Source organism: Silene latifolia, chromosome 7, assembly GCF_048544455.1.
Source record: "Silene latifolia isolate original U9 population chromosome 7, ASM4854445v1, whole genome shotgun sequence".
Taxonomy (NCBI): domain Eukaryota; kingdom Viridiplantae; phylum Streptophyta; class Magnoliopsida; order Caryophyllales; family Caryophyllaceae; genus Silene; species Silene latifolia.
Window position 1 is genome coordinate 10,706,526 of NC_133532.1, and position 23,357 is coordinate 10,729,882.

Below are 23,357 nucleotides of genomic sequence, written 5' to 3' on the forward strand. Positions count from 1 at the left end.
CACCATACTTCCAGCCCCTTTTGCGGGAAGCCCGGAAACTAATTCGTCCTTCCCCACAACCCGCACAAACCCGTAATATTTTACGTGTATGGTGATAGTAGTTGTCAACGGTAGAACGGTTGTTTATCGCGGTGGTTAACGTGGTGGTGGGTCGGAGAGTAAATGGAAAAATAACCAATTAAATGCCTTCTTGTTTGTTGGGAACACGCCTTTTATAATTTGATTGTCAACTTCAAATTGCATCTGTGTACAAGTTCTATTTGTTTGCTTTATAAAAAAATCAGTGGTCTGAGATTGCAATCGTTTGCAACTTCTAAATCCATTGAAATCATAAGAGAATGATAGGGTGAAATGAGAGAGAAATTAGATATAAGTTAGAGAGGGAAAATGGATTGGGAAATGAGAGGGGTATAATTGTCAATAATGTACTGCGATAAGTAAAATGCGTACTGCGAAAATCAGCACCCTAAAAAAATACATTCTAAACTAATTCAAGTTACGAAAGTTTTGCCAAATATGCTCACCATAAATTTAAAAAACATCAAATACTACAATTTCTTTACAAAAAAAAAAAAAAAAAAAAAAAAAAAAACGTACACCAAAATCAGAAATCATGTCTATCCACTATCCACACATTCATATCATCATTCATCCCACCAACTATCTACCCATCCACATTCATCCCACACACTCTAAACCAAAAAAAAAAAAACCCCAAAAATCTCATTCATATCGTCATTCATTGCTATATCATTCATAAATTTGGGTTTTATTTCGATTTGGGTTTGATTTCGATTTGGGTTTGATTTCGATTGGTTTTCTGATTGGAGATTTCATCGAGTTCATTCATCCCGATTTCTGATATGCAGGTAAATTCTTGTTAAATCGTTTTCATTCATCGATTTCATTCATCCCGCTTTCTGATTTATTTTCTGATTCATAATTAATAATCGAAATCTTGTGGGAATTTTGTTGGAATTTTGTTAAATCGCTGGAAATCTCGTTGGAATTTTCTTGTTACATTTACATAGTTGTTGCGAGATTGATGATTAATGATTAATAATCAGACTTATATTGTTGCGAGATTGATGCGAGATCAATAAATCGACTTACATTGTTGCGAGATTGATGCGAGATCAATAAAGAAGTTGGCGAAAAGAAAAGCAAGGAAGAAAGGCAATAGCCTGTATGCAGCAGAACAGCAGAGAAAGCTGCACTTTTTTTTTTGTACTTTTTTTATTTTTTTGATTTTTTAATGTTGTAAACCAATAGAAAGACGCCACGTGTAAGGTCACCAACTTCTAACAATTTCTCTACTCAGGGTCATGGGTTGCCCCTGAGTTATTCAAGGTCACCAAAATCGTGTTGTTAATCCTAGTTTAAGGAGTCATTAGCGTGACCCGACAAGGTCACGACCCAGTCAGTGACCTTGCTTGGGGATGGTCTAAGAGCATCCGCAAAGGCGGGGAGGTGCCTCCCTATATGTACTCTCTCTCCTCAAATGGGGAGTCTCGTTATTGCACACACTTCCCCTTAATTAGAGGCTCCACCCAGGGGCGGAGCCAGGATTGAAAATTTGGGGTAGCGAAAGTAACGTGAAATCGTGAACACAATAACATACGGAGTAGAATTTTTTATAAACAATTCATTTTTTATTGTCAATAAAAACCACACTTTCAATTTGAAAATACGAAAAAAATGTTTTCACGATAATTGACGTGTTGTTGTTGATAGGAATGAGGGTGCCTCAAATCCTAGGTAGTTAAGACCTTTCATCAAGCATTTGTTTTGCGAGAACAATTCGTATGACCATCAAACGTAACTACTAAAAAACACTAAAACTTGAGAGAGACGTATATGGAGTAGCAAAATTTCATCTTCTTAGTCAAATTTCCGGGGTTTGGGGTAGCGGTTGCTACCCCATGCTACTATGGTAGCTACGCCTCTTGCTCCACCATTTGTAGGGGAGGTTCACATATGAAAAAGTGGGCCAAGTTCTATTAAAAAGTGGGCCAAATATATTCATGTGAGATCTTGTTTGATTCGTCTTTATGAGTACATTTAAAATATCGAACTTTTTTAATTTTTGCAAATACGTAGCTAACGATATTTATCGCGTAAAACACACGTTGACAAACGTAAAAAAGTAAAGTGGTAAAGTGGAGTTGAAATGGGGAACCCCTTTGTTGCAGAGATGTAGTTATAAAATGAGGAGGGTAAATGAAAAAGTTAGTGGAAAATTAGGTGGACGAATAAGAAAAGGAAAGAGAAAATATGGGGAGCCCCATTGTTGCGGATGCTCTAAAGCGTTAATAAGTGGGTAACAAACTAACAACATTTAATGCATGTGATAAAGTGTTAATAAGTGATTAAGTGGGTAACAACATTTACTGCATGTGATAATGGTAATAGGAGTCTGACAATAAGGTCATATGGACAAGAAAAGGACAATCAATCAAGGAAAGAGACAAAGGGTAAAGAGACACGTGGCAAGACGGGGTGGTAAGTTGTAAAGGTCAATCAGTGACTAAGGACTATAAGGTGCAAGGACAGGACAGTGCAATAGTGCATGCAGCTGCTCCAGAAAATGCAGAATAATGCAACAGATTTAGCAGATGCAGATGCAGATGCCCTTCGCCTCTCTTTCATTGTGCTTACATTATTGGATCACCCTCTTTTATCTTCTCCTTTTTTTTCCATTTTACTTGCATTTTCTGCCTTCCATGTAAATATTCGTCTTAAATTTTAAAACGAGTAAAATATCACCATATAGTGTTAATAAAAGATGAAAATTTTGACATTTTCTAGACTATTTACCATGTAATTTGATATGTATTTAACTTGTCTTAGAGTTTAAGACGGATACATGAATTTGTGTTCTTTTTGTGAGCAATGGTGGATGAGAATTTCGTAAATTTAGTAAATTTTAGTTAAATTTTTCGAAATTTTTCCGAGTGTACCTTGTATAATTATTCATTCGCCCCCCGTAAAAATTTCCGCCACCTAAATTAAAATCCTGACTCCGCCACTATTTGTGAATACGTACATCTTTATTATATCGTGTACAATTCTGATAATACATTAATATTTCTGTACTACTCCTATACTTATAAGTTTGAAAACATAGACTTTCCGCTTGGATTGATGACTTAATGTGAAGGAAATCATCAGTTGAGATTAGAAGAAAATTGAAATACATATTAAAGTTGAAATCTCTAAAATGTTGGTTGATCTGATATGAGGAATCTGATTTGAATTGTTTGAAATTTGATGAGACAAAATTAACTCAGCTCATTCAGCGGCGTATCCAGGATTTGGGTAAAGGGGGGGCACAGTTAAAAAAAAAAATTTTGCGGACAACATTTATACATTAAAATTCAAATATCGTCTTGATTTTATGGTTCTATTTTGATTTTTGTGTTTGTGTTTATGTTATTTCTGTCTCTGTGTTGTGTTTATCGTCTTTTTTTTTTTTTTTTTTTAAAAAAAAATTTTTGTCACGTGAGGGCACTTGCCCTCCCTATCCCCCCCCAGATCCGCCCCTGAGCTCATTCTTAAATCGTTTACTGATAGCAGCCCTAACTAGTAACTAGACCCAACCCGAGATGATAGGTGACCTGATGGACAATTAGATAACAAACTAATGTAATAGTGTTTTAAATAAGATCAATTTTACATAAGTATATCTTAATTGTCCTAACTTGAAAATTTAAAATAAAAATTATTTTAGTACTCCAATATTATCTATCTATCTATCTATCTCTCTATCTAGACTTGACTTTTTCTTTATAATTTGTGCTCAACCAATAAAGGTTGTCATCTAAAAAGTCATCAAAGAGGTCAATTTGAGTAACGAGTCAAGAAGTCATCCCATGACCTTTTTTCATCTTGGGTCATTCTAATTTGCTAGCTAATTTTTGACAATTGGTCTCCCTTGTGACGGGTTACCATTTGTGGCGGATATTTTGTGAGATAAAATGGTAACAAAATGGGTTAGTGGAGAAAGGGGACCACATGAACAGTGTTGCGGAGAGAGAAAAAGTGGGTACTTTATGAGGTAAAATGGTATCCGTCATTTTGAAGTGACGGATATTGTTGGTCACAAATGAGATTTTGTGAATTTTTGATTAGCATGACTCATCCCTCTCATGACCTAAATCATAACATTGGATGAGGATGAAACGATTCCCAAACCTACCATCTATAAATATCGACAAACATGAAGATTGGTATTGTGTGCAATCAACTATTGTATAATGGTTATGGTCATTGATGACAATTACTGATTCAATTAAGAAGACAATTCCGCTTTATGAAGAAGCTAAGTCGATCACCCTGACTTTAACTAAACCCAACTCAATATTGACCCGATAAAATCCAAACTTGATAAAACCCAACGCGCTTGGCTCAATTTGTAACCAACCCAAGTAACTTGATTATTTCTCCCATAATGTTGCAGTTTGAGAAATAATCCCAAAACAGTCTAGATATAATCCTGTTAGGGGCAATTTGGATCATCTCTATTACATTCTTTCTCCATTACCTCTCAACGGTTTAAATATAATCCTGAAACGATCTGACGGACATAACATTAAGTAATGGATGGTGATAGGTAGGAGAAATAATATATTAAAATGAGTAAATGACCAATTTAAGGTAATAGATTATCCAATACTTTTGAGGTAATAGAGAGGATCCTAACTGGGCGGTTGGTAATTCAATTGGAAACCTTCAATGCTTAAAGTTTTCCGGATCAAAATTTTGGGTATATCGTGCAAAAGGGCAAACCTCAAGGGCACTATGTGCATTTTCCCTATATATATATATATATATCCGTCAATACTTAAAGACGGGTCAAATAGCTTGAAAGTTGTGATACTTTTGGCTCCCACCACTCCATTTGTTACTTGTCCTATTAAAAATGTGGTATATATTTGGCCAGTCTTTAGTTATAAACGGATATGTGCCGTCTATAATGAGATTTTGTATTTATCTTATCTTTTTATTCCATTTTACTTGCATTTTCTTCTTTCGACGACTGAACATTCGTTTTAAATTTTAAAATGGGTAAAATATTAGTACATAGTGTTAATAAAGATGAAAATTTTAACATTTTTTAAACAACTTACCATATACTGTAATTAGATAGGTATTTAACCCGTCTTAGAGTTTAAGACAAATAAAAGAATTTGTGTTCTTTTTTGTGAGTACATCTTTATTACACTCCTTCTCATCCAAACCAAAGGTAACACTCGTTTTTTGGCACTATTTATGGTCGTAGAGAATCTTTGATATTATTTTTAATTTATAAGATAAAATATATTCATGTGAGATCTTGTTTAATTTATCGTCATGAATACTATAAGAATATCAAATTTTTATTTTTAATAATGTGTAATTAAAGATATTCACGTTGCAAAAGTGCCTCGACAAGTAGGATAAAACAACTACGTTTGGTTTGGATGGAAGGGAGTATATCTTGTACAATTCTGATAATACATTGATATTCTGATAATACATTGATAATACATTAGACTTTCCGCTTGGATTAATCATTAATGACTTAATGTTAAAGGATATCATCAGTTGAGATTAGAAGAAAATTGAAATACATACTTCCTCCATTTAACTCCACTCTATCATAGTACAATTTGCATGTTAAGAAAATAATAAAGTAGTAATAAAAGTACAATGGTAAATGGGATGGATGATTAATTTGTCCATAAAGTGGGTAATTATGTGGGCTAACCAGTGGCATTTTGTGTAAATAATTGTTTGCCATGAGGATAAAAGGGTCATTTTACTTGCTTTTTATGGAAAGTGGTAGAGTGGAGTTGAATGGATGAAAAAAGAAATATGGTAGAGTGGAGTTGAATGGAGGAAATATTAAAGTTGAAATTTCTAAAAATGTATGAGGAATCTGATTTGAATTGTTTGAAATTAATGTTGATATGACATGAGGAATCTGATTTGAATTGTTTGAAATTTGATGAGACAAAATTAACTCAGCCCAACTAAAGTTAAATCGTTTAATGATAGCAACTTTAATCAGACTCAACCCGATATGACATGGATGGACAGACAAATGGACAATCCGATAACAAATTAATTTTAATATGATATTATCTACTCCGTATCTATCTAGACTTAACTTTTTCTTTTTAATTTGTGTTCAACCAATAAAAGGTTGCCCATCTAGAAGGTAATCAAAGAGGTCAATTTGAGTAACAAGAGTTAAGATGTCACCTCATGACCCCTTTTTTTTCTTTTCTTTTTTTAAAATCTTGGGTCATTCTAAGACCATGTTCTTTTGGACTTAAAGTCACTTAATTTAAGTTCACTTTAGATCACATAAGTTAAGTCCTATAAGTTCAGTTCAGTTTAGATCCTATAAGTTCAGTTCAGATCCTATAAGTTCAGTTCAGTTCAGATCTTATAAGTTCAGTTCCTATAAATTCAGTTCAGTTCAGATCATATAAGTTCAGTTAAGTTCAGATCCTATAAGTTCAGTTCAGATCCTATAAGTTAAGTTAAGTTAAGTTCAGTTCAGATATTATAAGTTCAGTTCGGTTCAGATCCTATAAATTTCAGTCCAAAAGAACAAGGCCTAATTCTCCTAATTCTCTTTTGATTAGCATGACCATGAGAGTCTTGGATGAGGTTGAAACGATTCCAAACCTACAATTTATATATACCGACAAACTTTTTTTTTTTGTTTTGAAATAAAATACTGACAAACTTGAAGATTGGTAATAATGGTTATGGTTATTGATGACAATTACTGATTCAATTAAGAAGACAATTCCTTTTTTATGAAGAAGCTAAGTCGATCGCCTTGACCTTAACTAAACCCAACTCAATATTGACCCGATAAAATCCAAACTTGATACAACCCAACGCGCTTGGCTCAATTTGTAACCAACCCAAGTACCCTGATTATCCCTTCTCATAATGTGGCAGTTTGATTTAAGAGGATGTTAAGGGGCAATTTGGATCCTCTCCTTTACATTCCCTCTTTATTACCTCTCAACGGTCTATATATAATCCCGAGACAATCTGACGGACATAATATTAAGTAATGAATGGTGATATGTAGGAGAAATAATATATTAAAATGACCAATTTAGAAAATAGATTATCCAATACTTTTGAGGTAATAGAGAGGATCCTAACTGGGCTGTTGGGTAATTCAATTGGAAACCTTCAATGCTTAATGGACTAGATGAATTCTAGTTCTTCTGGTTCAGTGAACATTGCGGAGAAAAGCCCATAAATCATGGGGCTAAACCAATAGTTGGTGTTGGAGCCTTTGAAGAACCATCTATACCCTCGAGAGGCTTCGATAATATCCCATAACGACCGTGGTATAAAGAGGGGCTTGGACAATTGGACAAATGCCGACATAAGAAGTCGGAAAATTGGTAGAATCCAAATTTAACATAGGCAGCTAGTGAGGAGTGAGGACCATTTCTTAAGATATTATTTCCTCCGTCCCGGTCATTTGTTTACCATTTTTATTTTAGGTGTGTCATTCATTTGTTTACCTTTGTATTTTAGGAATGTTTTTTATGGACAATTTGGTCCTCCACACCCAATTTGAACCTCCTGTCATCAGATAATTGGAACGGCTCAGAAATTCTCATTCACTATTTTGACACTACGACTGATTAGTGAATGATAAGCTTAATGTTAAGAAATGGTAAGATATTTTCTCGCAATAATCTTCCAACTCTTCATACAGAGTATTGCATTTCGTACCCGTATCTGACACTCAGACGTGGATATGACACTTGTACATCTCTATTTAGACCAAAACATGAGAAAATTTACATATAAAGCAAATAGTCGAAGATCCGATACTCGGACATGAACTTGCGTCGGACACTTAAAACCGAGTTTAAGTAACATAGCTAGTGACTAGTACAGCACAACAGTAGTATCTATCGAGTGTTGAGTAGCCTAGCTGTTAGTTATAGTCTTATAGAAAGGTCCCTTTAACTCCAGCAAGAAGGAATAACCATATCAACAGTATCACCATATGTGGTTCTTACACTAGTTTTATCCAAACCACAGCCTGTTCTACTTATGTCTTACCAAACTACTTTTGGCCCATTAAAGTACCTTCCCTTAGCAATAAGGCCTATATTAACTCCCAACACACATACTCTTTTGTCCTACAATTACAACACCACAAGAGTAACTAATACCAATTACACTACAATGCTTCCTACACTCTTCCTACTCTCTCTTCTCCTTGTAACCGGTGCCCTCGAGGCAACCGCCCTCGACTTTTGCGTGGCGGACTTGATGGGTTCACAAACCCCGGCCGGTTACTCATGCAAAGACCCTTCTAAGGTTGTAGTTGATGATTTTGTTTACACGGGGCTAGGAAAGGCCGGGAACACAACGAACATCCTTAAGGCCGCAGTGTCCCCAGCCTTCGATGCACAATTCCCGGGACTCAATGGGCTTGGAATCTCGATGGCTCGGTTGGACTTAGCCCCATCAGGGGTGGTCCCCATGCACACTCACCCTGGTGGGTCAGAGGTGCTTTTGGTGGTTCAAGGTGCTATTCTAGCCGGGTTTGTTACGTCATCAAATGATGTTTACGTAAAGAAACTCGAAAAGGGTGATATTATGGTTTTCCCACAAGGACTATTGCATTTCCAAATTAATGCAAGAGGTATACCATCAATTGCATTTGTCAGTTTTAGTAGCCCAAACCCTGGACTGCAAATATTGGACCTTGCATTGTTTGGGAGTAACTTGTCTTCGAAATTAGTCGAAACCACCACTTTTCTTGATGATGCTCAGGTTAAGAAGCTTAAGACTGTTCTTGGAGGAACAGGGTAAATTAATCAAATGCGTACATTTCCTAAATCAAAGCAAATAATGTACGTAGAAAATTATCGTCCTGATTAATGTAAAATGCTACTCTAACGGTTACAATTTCAATTCAGTCATCATCATATATGATCATAATTGATTGTTCGTTTGTTTCAATTGTAATTTCGAATGCTTAATTTGCCTTTTATAACATTTTCAATCGTTTGATCGTTGATTAATTATAAATTTTATTTTCACATACACACGCTAACTTGCTGATTTATGTAGTTTTCAACGCAATTTTCATCTTGAGTCATTCAGAAACAGTCTCTTTGTGTTGCTAACACGAGGGTAAGACTGTGTACACACGCTCACTCTTTTAGTAGCAATAAGACGGGTTTATAGGAGTCTCTAAGCTTCAAAGCAGAGCATACGTAATGTTTTTTCATTCTCCCAAGTAATTAGCAAGAGCTGAACCAAACACCCAAGGTTCAAAGAAGAACAAAAGCTAGATTTGAACAGACATAAATCAATAAGAAAATTAACCATCTAGTCTACTGTTAATTGTTCTAGTGTAGACAGAGAACAAAATTATAAATCCCTACTTGTTTACATTTAACACTAGTCGTTACTCATTAGTCATTAGTCATTTGTCATTACTACTCGAGGCATGTAACGATAAGTGCAACTGTAATTAATAGATCCATGCAACGGGCTCATGCAGATGGGAGATTAAAAAAAGTCTATCAATGTTAGTATTACTATTACTGGTTAAAAATTAAAAATGTTAAACTTGACTATTTTGTGAACAATTCTAAACAATATGGTTAATTGGTTACAATGAAATGTTTGTCATACTCTAGTTCGGTGTCGAGTGTTGTACACATATATACTAGGAAATATGAATAGTCAGAAAGCCTCCTCATGGACAACACAACTGCTAGAAGAGAGGAAGTCGGAGGGAGAGGGACAGCTAACACAGTGTTGAAAACAAAGGTAGTTGGATCTTCGACATGGCCTTCTTCTAACTGGGGTGATTCAATCCTATCATCCTAGAACTAAATATGAACAGAACTGCAATAACTGAAAAAAAAAAGGTTCTCACCGGTAGTCGGGGTGGACAATCACATCACTTATCCAATGTGCTGGAGACAACTTTCCTGCTTTATCGTTGTGACTCGTGAGTGATCGATGATGTTTACTGATGCCTGCTAATAAATGTGCTTCATGAAGAATGATAGGAAGAATGATTAGAAACAAAAAGTCGGTGATGTCTGGAGAAAAAGACTAAAAAAACAATTCTACAAAATGACTATATTATTACACAAAATAACACCAACATAAACCGCAATGTTTCTCTATATATGAACAAAATTACTTGTATAATAACACGACAAATATTAACAGTAACACAAATATTAACTTTTTTCAAACCGAACATATACCTAAGAATCATAAATCCTGACAGAATTGCTGATCTCCTGTCTACAAACAGGACACTTCGGGACCAGGTCTCGTTCAACGGAATACGCACACCGTGGGCAACAAACCAAGTGGCCACATGGTACAAAAGCAGCCCGTCGCCTCCTCATAAGACAGATCACGCACAGCTGGCCATCCGGAATGTCTCCCATCTCATCATCTTCTATCTCATCCAGTTCCGGTTCTTCATTATTGTTGGCCATATCATGTCTTTCCTGCTGTGCCCTCCTCTGCTCACGCCATTGCTTCCATTTATTCCAGTTCCTGAAATACCCCCAGGCCACAGCCGCTTATTTTCAATCAACATTTTGCTTTCAGAAAGTAAAATAGAACAAGGATCATTTTAGATCCACATCTGTAAGGTTCAGCCTAGATTTTGGTTGAAATCAATCCACGTGATCTAAAATTCTGAAATCCATATCCAATCAGTCAATAAGGTCCAACGGATTTGATAGGATCCATGAGGTTTAGCCGATTTTGCAAAAAATACAGATCTCAAATTTTTTAAGATCCAGATCCGGGACAACAATATTGTCCAACAGATGTGGATATGCTGTATGGTTCATTCCTTCCATACGGAATAGTGCAACGCTTTAGCAATATGCCAAGACATTTCTCTATCCACCAGACCACCACTCCATTAGCAATACATTTTGCTCTTAAAGTGCACAAACAATAAATACTAGATGGTCAGTTCCGTTACAAAATTAAGATTCAGTGATGCATTTTAAAGTTTAGGTCCCATACGATTGTGCTTCAATCGATATATTAAACCCGATCCTGGTAAATTATATCATGCTCATGATTCCATAGATTATTTTTTTCTGCCTAGACTAGAATAGTCAAATTGTGTACTCCGTATCCCCCACCCCATACACACACCTTTTCCCCCAATTCTGTGTTAGGGAGCATTATACTTATTGCTTACTCGATTATCTCCATACAAGCAGTATCAAATCCAAGTTAAAAACAGACTCATGTCTTGCGTTTAAATAACACTACGTATGCTATTAGTAAAAGTTTAACCTCTCTTTATACAGCTCTACAGAAGATAGAATTAGGTATTTACCTATTTGAAAGTGAGTCCCGTGTGCTAAAAAAAGAGAAAATAGCCTCCCTCAAAATAGAAATAATCAGCCTTACTATAAATCATACTCCATTAAACTTCAGGTAAGTTTTTTTCCCTCGAAAAAAAAAAGCTTTCAAATCATTATCATACTCGGAAGTCGGAAAGGAAGAAACAATAACCAATTATAAACTACTGTAAAAAAAAAAGTGAGAAAAAAAAATAACCAATTATAAAAACACACTGGCAAATTACCTCACAATTGAATAACCAAGTACGCCAATTGAGACAGTCCCAACAACTATACCACTCCACAGTAAGACTTTCGACCTGACTGATAGTTCAATTAACATTTGTTCCTTGGTCAAATCACACCTGCGAAAGGTAAATACAGCATGATGCAAGGTACAGAAAGAAAGTTTCCAATTCCATGACAAATATGCTGTATGACACTTCTAGAAACCAATTCTCACATGATTATCCTGAAACAAGCTAATGAAAAGCATACTGCAATAAACATATAAATACACTTCTAACTTTTTTTTTATTTTTTTTATTTTTTTGACAGAAGTAAAGAGACACTTGAAAAACTGCATCTGATGATCAAAGCACATAGATTAAAGTTGGAACGAATTAGTAGAAATTTAGAAGGTAGCCATACAAAAAATATGGAAGATCTTTGCATGATTTGATCGAAGGAGCCCCATCTTTTGAGGAACAAACGCCAACAACTGTGACATCCTTTCCAAGAGGAAGAACTTTCTCCTCATCAACCAAACCGACCTTCAAATCAGTTTACACTCATTTAGAAAACAAGAAGAAAGGAACTACATATTAGAGCAGGTTAACTAAGGAAAAGACCGAAGATAACAAAAATCTTACAGGATAGTCATGTCCAAAGAGTGCCTGTAGAAAAGTATAGGGGGAAGCTTGAATTGGCTTCATTTCACGATAGACTGTTGTCAAAGGCAGTGGGTGTGTAGAACCATCTAAATCGACAACAACATAATCTGATAGTGCCTGTTGTCGACTGTCAACAAGAACAAAAGGGACCTAACGGTACATAGAACAAATGCATTAAACGTGATCATCAGGATTAGAACATAAAGGCCACTAAACATAAAAGAATCCCTTGTCAACTATGACATCTTCAAACATGATATATTAGCAGTCTTAGAAAAAGGGTTTAGCATATCCATATACCTCACTAAAATGTGACAACATTTCACTACCATGACAATGCGTTGATGCCACTACATTTTCCTCTTTTACTTCATTCTTATCAATCACTGATAAGGTAAAGATATATGAGATGGCAATCTGATAAGTTATACTGATAAGGTCCTTTGTTCTCTGCCTCACACATCAGACAGCAATATAAATTTTGCATACGCAGTAACTTAATTCCAAGATGATTTCAATAAGGGCACAAAAAGATTGGTAGTAAAGACAATATAACTGGAATGAGGGAATTATTCCGTGCACGTAAAAACTACCCACTCTATGGAGTATAAACTCTGAGATCACTTTAAAAGATGAAGAAATTCAGCTTTGCCTTAATTGTGAATGCAGAAGTCATCTGAGAATGTACTAGACAAGGTGTTATCCTTATCTGGCTACTTTAGAGTCCCTCAATAAGGAGATTTGATGTTTAGTTTCCGTCGTTTAGTCTGTTTTTCCAAAAAAATAGGTATCTTCAAGCAGCAACATCTAAAACTTTGAACCACAAATCTCACTGAATACAACAAATGAGTTCACCAATTCAATTCTGCAGGATAACTAAGCACAAGTGCACCATATGAGTACTACCTCTAAAATTTAAAAGATGAAATAGAGTAAATGTTAATTAAAAAAAAAAAAATGATTTGAGTTTTGACTTTTGATACACAGGCACAAATTTCAGATCAATCACTAAAAGAAAAGAAAAACGGCTGAATCTGAAATCACATATTAAGCTGAAGAAATTATAATACCGTTCTTGTGGTGGTAGACCCCTGTTCTCTCCAGATTCTACCCAAGACTGCTCGCAAATCAGGATACCATCCGAATAAGCCTCTCCATTCATTGTATACATACTTGAAGCATACAAAAGAAACAGAAACGAATTATGTAAGGGCACAATTCCAAGAGCGTCTTTGAAGAAAAATGATCATATAATAATGCATACATTTTGATAAATTCATCGTCAAAGTTGACATTCAAATTGGGACAAAGAAATGGAATGTATGGAGTATATGATTACAAAAGTTGCATTACACTACCAACGGCGCATATGACTGTAAAATTGTAAACCAGTGAATAGTGAGGTCTCACCAAAATCATTTTACTGATTATCCCCCCTAGTAGTGGGCCTTGAAATTTTAAGATGAGCGCTTGAGATGTCAAGAGAGGAAGAAGAGTTCGCACAAAGTGCATTCCCTTACCAAGCCAGAGTGCAGCTTACTTTTACAAAAGCAAGAGTTGTTCATCCAGCTTAGGCATTGAGTTTTCAATTCAGAGACTCAATGGAACACGAGGACTTTTTAGCAATGGAAACATCTGTATTGACAATTATCCAAGTAGCTTGTATTTTGTTTCTTAATGGTCTTGGGAAAAAAAACATTCTATCTCATTTCAGTGCAACATAGCAGCTAACTAAAAGACACCATCACCATCACCTTCTCCTTCCCCCCCTCCCCCTCTGCTTGGTTTCTACTCCATTAGAGGCCGCCTTTCTCTTTCAATCACTCTATTAATCCCGTACTATCTTTTAATGACATTTAGCTAACCTAGGGGTGTAAACGAGCCGATCTGAGCTCGAGCTTGGGTGGGCTCGGGCTCGGCTCGAAATTTTGAGCTCGAGCCTAAAAAATTGAAGCTCAAGCTCGGCTAGCTCATTTTGTCATTATATTATTTTAACTTCCTCACCTTTTGGGTCTAACTATATATAAATATTTTTAAAAAACAAATAAGATTATAAAAATATTATAATATACTTATAAATACCTAAATAACATATAGAATTAATATAACAGTATAAAAATTATACAAAGAAAAATTATAAACGAGCTTTCGAGCCGAGCCTTGCTGAGTTCGAGCTCTCGGCTCGGTGCCGAGCTTTAACTGAGCCGATTTTGAGGGCTCTACGAGCCAGCTCATATCATCTCATTTACAGCCCTAAGCTAACCCTCCTACTCCCAGGCAGCTCTATCACTAATTACCCCTTCTAGTAGCCAAGCATATCCTATTTCTAATCTACCACATAAGCACCAAATGCGCTACATAAATCTTCCCTAATCACCCTCTAGCAAATAGTTTCCACATTAAAACCTCTTAGATCACTCACACGCGCCCAAATATACGTATAATTTTTAAGTCACTCCATAATCTTCTACTATCTCAAATTACAACCGAATTGCACATCGAAACCTAATAACCTACTCACACAAGCTAAAAAAATTCACTACAAACTTCTGTATCGTGCGATTCCTATCACCATACCATATAACTTCTACGTCTCAACCTATTTGATCACTCACACGAGCTCAAATTACGTATAACCTAGAATCCGCTCCATAATCTTTTATTATCTCAGCTTACAACCTGAATTCCTCATTAAAACCTAATCAGCTACTCACCCAAGCTCAACAAATTCACAACAAACTTTCACATCATACGATTCTTATCAAAATACCACATAACTTCCACATCAAAACCTATTTGATCACTCACACGAGCTCAAATTTACATATTACCTGAACTTCGCTCCATAATCCTCTACAATCTCATCTTACAACCTAACTTCTACACCAAACCTAATAACCAGATATTTGCTCCATAATCTTCTACTATCTCAACTTCCAACTTCACCTCCACATCAAAAGCTAATCACCTTCCCACACAAGCTCGAAAATTAACAAAAAAAAACTTTTATATTGTATGATTCTTATCACCATACCACATATTTTCCATATCAAAACCTATTTGATCACTCACCCGAGCTGAAATACACGTAACCTGAAATGCCCTCCCTAATCTTCTACAATCTCAGCTTACGACCTAACTGCCACATCAAAACCTAATAACCTACTCACACAAGCTCAAAAAAATCACAATAAACCTCCACATTGTACTATTCGTATCACCATAACATAAACTCGGTAACTTCCACATCATACCTATTTGATCACTCACTACACTCACACAAGCTCAAATTTAGGTAGAACCTGAAATTCGCTCCATAATCTTCTACTACCTCGGCTTATGACCAGACTTCCACATCAAACCCTAGTAACCTACTCACACAAGCTCAGAAAATTCACAACAAACTTATCTATTGTACAATTCTTATCACAATACCACATAACTTCCACATCAAAATCTATTTGAACGCTCACATGAGCTCAAATTTACGTATAACCTAGAAACCGTTCCATAATCCTCTTATATCTTAACTTCCAAACCTAATTACCTACTCACACATCATATAACCAAACAATATAACTTCAACATAAAAACCTAATCAAATTGCTCACACAAAGCCTTAAATGTTCTCACCTGTCATAAGAAGCATAGATATACAACACAAGATTACAAGAACATTGAATTTTCTAAAAAACAAACCTATGAAAATGAATTATATCAATTCAAGAAACGAAAAACTACCTTCTGCGACCGCTGAATAACAACAGCGCGATCGCCGGAATCATGAGACACAAGAACGTCAGTCCATAAACTCTTCCAGCTTCCGTTGACTGCCGACTTTGACTCCACTGTTCCTCGTACAACAACTAACCTCTCTCCTCCACCTCCGCCGGCGATAACGTCATCTCCGCCGCCATCGGCGTTGGCGTCATCTCCGGCGTCTGATTCGGCGAGGATTGAGCGGAGATCAGAGACGTGGACGGAAGGTGCGTCGCGAATACGATGAAGAGCGGAAGAAGCGGCGACGTATTTGACGATGCTTCGAATAGCGATGTAGGCGAGGGTTGCGCCGATAACAGCGCCGTCAGCGGCTAGGGCTAAGTGTGTGACTATCGCCGCCGCGGCTTGGTCACCTGCTGACATTAATTTGGAGTGATTTCGATGGAGGAGAGTGTGATTTTGGGGTGGAAGAGAAAAGAGAGATTATCGGGGGTTTTGGAGAGGTGGTTATAAATGGTGGTTATGGGAGGGCATAAATATGTTTCTAGTGGTAGGGGCGTTTTTGTAATTTCACTTTACTCTTGCAAAAAAAGAAATGAAGAAAAATTACTTTAATTTGTACATAGTACAATATTTGACTTCCACTTCTTTTTTAACTTAGTTCAGTTCATCTCTTCACAAATTAATTCTTAGTTTATATTCTTTTTGGGTTAATTTCAGTTCAGTTCAGTTTTATTCACTTTAGTTAAGCTTATCTTTTCGCAAATTAACTCTACTCTAATTTAATTCAGCTATATTAAGTTCGGTTCGGTTCAGTTCAGTTCAGTTCCAACTTCCAACTCTATTAAGTTCAATTCAGTTTAGTTCAACTTCTTTCACCCGGAAAAAATAGGGCCTTATTTTAGCTCCATTCAGTTCAGTTCAGCTTATCTCCATTCAGTTCAATTCAGTTTCTATCGGCCGGGAAGTAGAGGGCCTAAGTTCTTGTGTATGGGTTGAATTGATATGAATTTAAAATGACGTTGATCCATATTGACGCATTTTATATCTGATTTGATAAATATGTGACTTGAATATATCTAAAATACAACCATGATCTAAGAAGCACTAAATTGATCCATCCAACTCTCGTGGAATTGCAAAAACGAAGGCAAGGTAGATATACGAAGTCATTTCTAAGGAAATCGAAGATATATCACCAGTTCACCACGTACATCAACCTATCTCAAAGCAGACAATTTTAATATAAAATGATAATTGATACACAAATTATAAACAACCAAAAAATGTATCACGTCTTAAATCGTTGAAATCAAAATTGATTTAATTTTTAGCTTTATTTATATTCTTGAAAAAACTAATTAAATTGAAAGTGTGTATAATTAAACTCGGTAGTTAAACGTTGATGATTCGTATGTAAGACTGAACACCAAGTACATGAAAATGCAATTCAATATGTTCAATTGTCATATGTGTGACCAAGTATAAAGGATTTGATCAACACATTAAGCTCATTAGGTGAATCAAGATTTAGTGCATGACCTATCTCCTTAAGAATGTTTAACCTCACATTATGCCATATCATCCTTCGTCAGTCATTTTCAAGTTTGCATTTTGTTTTACTATAGTAAATAATTGATGTCAAATTGAGTTAGTCGTAGTTACTTACCTTTGGAGTTGATATTCCAAGCTTGTTGGGAAAACATTATCCTCTTCGCCCTATACCAGAAATGTTTCCTTTTAGAAATACATCAAATGTTGCAACTTTTCGTCAAAATGTTGGTAATTTCTAGATGTAAATCAAGAATTTACTATACTTTTAATTTTAATTTCGTAATGTTTATAAAGGTTAAAACAATCGCTAAATTTTGTGTGCTTCTAATTTTGGGCACAATTTTTATTTCGCCGGGCATGGAAATAGTCGTTTAGACCCGTATTCTTTAAAAGAAGAGAACTTTTGATGGGGTGATAGTAGTTTTATGTTTGTTGTTTTTGCAAATTACGACAAATTGGATATCTGAGAATCTGTTTCTTGTGACATCAGGTGCAAAATAAGCTTTTCTTTTGCCTTCCGAGTCTTATCATCCATTACATGTAGGATCCGAAAACCAATGTAACCAAGTCGAACTATTTATCTCTTTAATGTAAGGGTAAAACTATGTATATATATCTAACTCCCTTAATCATCGTCGACAAGAGCCTTAACAATTGACATGTTCCAAGAATCGCAGTGATATGAAAATTCAGGCTAAATAGAATCTACTTCAGTAGTTAGCAAAACTCACCCTTATGAACTCCCACAGTCCGAAATCAGGAACTCGTTGAAAATCATACTTGCAAACTGGTTTTTTAACCAACAATATCAGTGCCTCAGGGTCTTGCGGTACAACCAATTTCTCTCTCGGAATTGGCAATTGCTTTAGCAACTCCAATTTCTGATCAGTGGCAGAGGCTATACCTAAACTAACAATTAAGACCATCTCGACTTCTCGAGGATACATCTCAGTCATTCGATAGCTAACTATAACATCTCCTTCTTACCCGACCAAGGTAATTGGAGGATGTTACCATCTCAGTTTCCCGAGTAAGTGAAATCAGAGTTGCAGTTAAGAAACAACTTAATTAAATAATAAGTTTAATGATTTACAAATGAATGGATAAATGAATAGTAAATGTGAACTAGACATTATACAACTTGTCTATTATCTAAGCCATCTATCTATCTACGCTACTCGACTCCAAGTCCAATATTCGTCCCGTCTCCCGCGTGACATCAAAACAACCTGTACTTAACCTGCTCCCCATATGATTGAAAATATCATACGGTCGACACATGCCACCCCGAAAATAGGTGACAATTACACAAACACAAACACACAACACGTCAGTTTCAATAAATAAATATAAGACACAATATGACCATTAAATATGCAACATGCTAATGATATGAATGAGATACCATTATGCAATTACCATGTCGGTTCCGGGACACGCACAAACGTATTCATAACCACCGGTGCTAGAGACACGCCCACGACACCATTCCTCACACAAAGGTACCGGGACATGCCCAGACGTAACGGGTCCGGAAGCCAACCGGATCCTCTGCGAGACGTCGTGCCTCAATCACATGAGTCCCTCCGTACTCAAGCCATTAATGTACATATCCCTCTTGGATTGAGAAGTTCCAAGGGGCGTCTCAAGCGTAAGACGGTCCCTCCGTACTCAAGCCATTGTATAGATAGATATTACCAATTTAATAATATATTATATTGATTACGATATCTGTATATTACCATTTACCCATATACAGAGTATATTATAAAAATAAATAAAAATACACGAATATTGCCTAACATGTTTAAGACTAGTATTTTTTTCCTAAAAATAAAAAGTTGGATTTTAGCCTTTTAGGAAGGGAAGAAGACGCCGGGTGAGTTTAAGGCAAGCCCGAACCGACTTTGACTGTGTCAAGGAAAAATTGATTAGAGTATTTTTTTTTTTTTTTTGAAATATAGAGAGTACTTTTCTACGTAATATAAATAGACATGATTCTCTTATCCCAAGTACATTCAAGGATAGTTAGGTTTTCTCTTCTGACTGATTGCAGCCGTGAATAACACTAATTATAGCAAATAAACAAGATTGAAACATACAACTTCTTCTACAGCCTGCCAGCCACCCCTGTTAGCTGTATCGTCGTCATCAATTCAGTGTCTGTAAGTTTTTAATTTTTTTCTAGTTTATCTTATGGCATTACTTGTTAGTCCCCTAGCCCCAAATCCTGATAGTAATCTAATATCCCTATTACTCAACAGATTGTTTACATTTGATTTGAATACCCGTCACAGAATAATAAAAGTGTAAACAATCTGTTGAGTCGGAGCGAGTATGAATTAGAGATAGATGGGATCTTGCAATTGAAATCTGTTCTTCAGCTTCTCACGGATAGTGTCCGTCTTCAATGAGAATTTGTGTAAAAAGAATAATTGAATACCATTTGAAATAATGTCTACCATTTCTAGAAGCAAAATCATCACTATATATTTTCAACGTTTATAAATTTTACATGTTCTTTTCAATGCTTAACAAACTTATGTCTTCAACATTTATAATTTTTTTTACATATTCTTTTCAATGCAAACACTTATATGTTCACTATTTCTAATTTTTTACATATTCTTTTCAATGCCGAACATTGTTAATCCATTCAACTCGATGGATTAACAATGTTCCTAAGGCCATAAATATTCCACGAGACCCTTGAGAATTTCATCCAAGTTTTAACAGCTACTTTTCTGTTATGTGTTTATACTCTTTGAATTAAGATGGAATGAATGTTCATATTTATTTGATTTCTTTTCTCTATAGTTAATATATCGATTTCCAAAAATTAGTTCGGGCTTGTGAATAGCTCCGCTTCTAATCAACCTTCTACTTTTCAAGGGCCATTTATTTTTTACAAGTTATCTAATTTTTTTCTTATGGCCCTAGGGACAGTGCGACCGCACTTGCTGCACTTGGTCTTTGAGGCTAATTTTATTGTGATGTACTCGTAATTAATAAATGGTTTTTGCTTTTGTGTTGCTAGTAGATGGCGCCAGATTGGTCTTCCTTGCCTCTCGATGTTCTTAGTATCATTGCACTCAAGTTGGAATCTTTTGAAGAATTTTTTTATTTTTCTGTTGTATGTCGGTGGTGGAATCGTGCTTCATCATCAATAAAGCACGGATGGCGGGCTAGACCAACAGTGCCGTGGCTTTTGCTTGCGGAAAACACGAAAGAAAATCCGAATTGTATTCGGAAGATCTTTAATCTTAATAATACCAAGTGTTACAACCTAAGTCTCCCACAGACATTTGGGAGAAGGTGTTGGGGTTCAGCTTATGGTTGGATTGCTATGATTGACCACGACTACAGCGTTCGATTGTTCAATCCTATCACTAAAGCTGAAATTCTTTTCCCATCTTTGGAAACCATTGCATCCTATTCCAATAATTTCGATAAAAACAAAGATAGTGATAGGCTTTTACAACTTTATTTTACTAAGCTTATTGTGCTGAAAGTGCCTCGAAGTGGTCAATACGAGTTTGTTATTATGGTAGTCTACGACTTTAGCAAAGGGTTAGCTTTTGCTAGGCATGAAGATGAATCATGGACATCAGTACTTGTCAAAAAAAAAGTTGTTAGGTTCGGTAAAATTATGAGTGCCGTACGTATCGTTGATGTTGTTGAAATGGGCGATCAGGTATTTGCTTTGTATGACGATGGAGAAATTGTATGTTGGAATGCTAAGAAATTCCAAGATCTCGAGCCTCTTAAAACAATAGACTATATACCAAGTGAGACTGAGATTTTTGTGGAATATAGGAAATGGTTCGGAACAACATATTTGGTACGATCAGGTACTGATCTCCTCATGCTCCTACGGTACAAGGAACAAGTGCTAAGTCCAGACGATCCTACGACTTCTGATCTTGACATTGTTTATCGAACAGTTTATATTCAGGTCTACAAACTTGATCCCAAAGACAAAAGGTGGCATGAGATTGAAGATGTTGGTGACGTAGCATTGTTCGTAGGTTGTAACTATTCTATGTCAGTTTCTGTCCTAGAGGCCACGTGTTTGCAGCGTAATTGTGTATACTTCAATGACGATGAAAATGAGTGTTGGGCTGACCCGACGGAGTTTGGTGGACATGATATGGGTGTATATGACATACAGAATGATGAAATATGGCGATTTTACCAAGGCCAGGATACACGCTCCTCAACCTGCCCGCCAATTTGGTTTGTTCCCGAACTTTAGGTTTATTATGATCTCGAAGCAATCATCCATGATCGTATATGCTTGTATATTGCTGCAGTTGTACCTCAGAGGCAAACCCCGAATGATTTTCATTGCTTGTCTTTTGTTCTTTTTCCAAAATTCAACAATTAGAATTGCAGAGTGTTTATATATTGTTGATGTGGTTACTGATCCAAATAATAGATAGATGTCAAATTATTTTGCTGAGTTTTCAAAACAATTGCAAAAGAAAGGAGAAATTATGATTTGAAAGTTAGAATAGGCTTAATACGTCTTCGTCTACATGTGGTCGCGGCTATAAGGATGTGGCGCCTTTACTGGGATTTAAGTCCGACAAACACAAGGAAATAAGAAAAGATCATGTCATTGGTATGAGAGGTATTGAGCTAGAAGAGAAAAATTTAAGGGTTGATTCAGGTTCTGATATAATATGGAAAAAAATAATCGTCGAGGTTGTTAATGGAAAAAAAATTGTAAAGTTCGGGTCATTGTCTTACCCTTAACTCCAATGCAAAAAGAGATGAATGCGTCAATAGGAGCTCGTTTTCTAAAACTGTTTTTTTTTTTCCGGCAACAAATAGCATAGCTTACAAAAGAGCTACCCGAGCAAGATTATGAGCTATCCTATTCACTCCTCTAGGACAGAAACTAAGAGAGCAACAATGAAAATGAGATGCAATAGACTTAATATTGTGGATAATGCAATTAATAGATACAATCGCCTTCTCCGCTCCAGCTACCTGCATAACTAATATAAGACAATCTGTAACAAGTCTAACGTGAAGGTACCCTTCGTCCAAGGCCCATTTGAGCGCCATGATAACTGCATGTATGCAGGGCAGAGGAGGCAAACAAGCGAGCGTGAGCAGTATTCCTTAAAGTCCCATTACCATCCAACAAGTACCACCCCATGCCAGAACTTCTATCAGCCCTCCAAGCAGCATCACACTTGACAGTGTAAACATTTCCGCAGCCAGGTCCAACAACAATCCAATAGGGGAAAGAGTTTCTAATCCTCTTAGTTAATCCAAAAACAGGAGAGGAGTCCAACAAAGGCGCTTGAAGGAGGCTAGCATCTTTACTGCACACAACCTCATTCATACACTGAATGTCACCAAGAATAGACTTGAGAGCACATATAGGCCAAGGGCGACGGTTCTTGAAGACCATCTGAGGGTTGACACGGGATATAAGTTGCGAGGATTTTCTTTGTCACTCCTTCACCCGGATCGAAACCAAGAGAAGAGAGATCTCATCTCCTATGATTATCATGAAGGTCAATAACCAAGAGTGTGGGATCAATAAGAGCATCAATGAAATCCCCACAAAGATCATGGAGACTATAACCCTCTATCCATTTACTCATTCAAGCATTAAGACAAGAAGAAGATCCGATAGTCCAAGCAATATTGTTGTAGATAAGATCGGAGCCCCAGACAAGGCTTTTTAGAGCCCATGACGACGCTTGGGGAGCCTTCCAGCGATTCCGGAATAAAATATCATCTTGAACACCAAGCTTGGGACCAATAACTTTACTAATAAGTGTTAGGA

General features: G+C 36.2%; 3 protein-coding genes and 1 long non-coding RNA gene across 6 annotated transcripts; 3 read left to right on the forward strand and 1 right to left on the reverse strand.

Annotated features, from left to right (window-relative positions):
* The first annotated feature begins 210 nt into the window (after nt 1–210).
* Nucleotides 211–1,351, forward strand: LOC141591700 (uncharacterized). Its single transcript, XR_012520974.1, has 2 exons — nt 211–869; nt 1,068–1,351. It is a non-coding gene; the product is annotated as an uncharacterized LOC141591700 (long non-coding RNA).
* Nucleotides 1,352–8,178: 6,827 nt separating this feature from the next.
* On the reverse strand, nt 8,179–16,517 carry LOC141591703 (E3 ubiquitin-protein ligase SPL2-like). Of its 2 annotated transcripts, none has more exons than XM_074412121.1 (7): nt 16,019–16,517; nt 13,348–13,449; nt 12,257–12,427; nt 12,036–12,157; nt 11,630–11,749; nt 10,272–10,572; nt 8,179–10,049 (listed from the first exon to the last, which is right to left on the reverse strand). In XM_074412121.1, exons 1-6 carry the CDS (start codon nt 16,418–16,420, stop codon nt 10,272–10,274), a joined length of 1,218 nt encoding a protein of 405 aa, XP_074268222.1. In that variant the 5' UTR covers nt 16,421–16,517; the 3' UTR covers nt 8,179–10,049. The 2 variants fall into 2 exon arrangements, with proteins under 2 accessions (XP_074268222.1, XP_074268223.1); XM_074412122.1 differs by having other exon boundaries at nt 9,567–10,034.
* Nucleotides 8,221–9,065, forward strand: LOC141591704 (auxin-binding protein ABP19a-like). Its single transcript, XM_074412123.1, has one exon. It carries the CDS (start codon nt 8,221–8,223, stop codon nt 8,851–8,853), a length of 633 nt encoding a protein of 210 aa, XP_074268224.1. The 3' UTR covers nt 8,854–9,065.
* Nucleotides 16,518–19,565: 3,048 nt separating the features above from the next.
* On the forward strand, nt 19,566–22,060 carry LOC141591707 (F-box protein KIB4-like). Of its 2 annotated transcripts, none has more exons than XM_074412125.1 (2): nt 19,566–19,716; nt 20,589–22,060. In XM_074412125.1, the coding sequence occupies exon 2, from the start codon at nt 20,592–20,594 to the stop codon at nt 21,804–21,806; it is 1,215 nt and encodes a 404-aa protein (XP_074268226.1). In that variant the 5' UTR covers nt 19,566–19,716; nt 20,589–20,591; the 3' UTR covers nt 21,807–22,060. The 2 variants fall into 2 exon arrangements, with proteins under 2 accessions (XP_074268226.1, XP_074268227.1); XM_074412126.1 differs by having other exon boundaries at nt 20,592–22,060.
* The last annotated feature ends 1,297 nt before the right edge of the window (nt 22,061–23,357 follow it).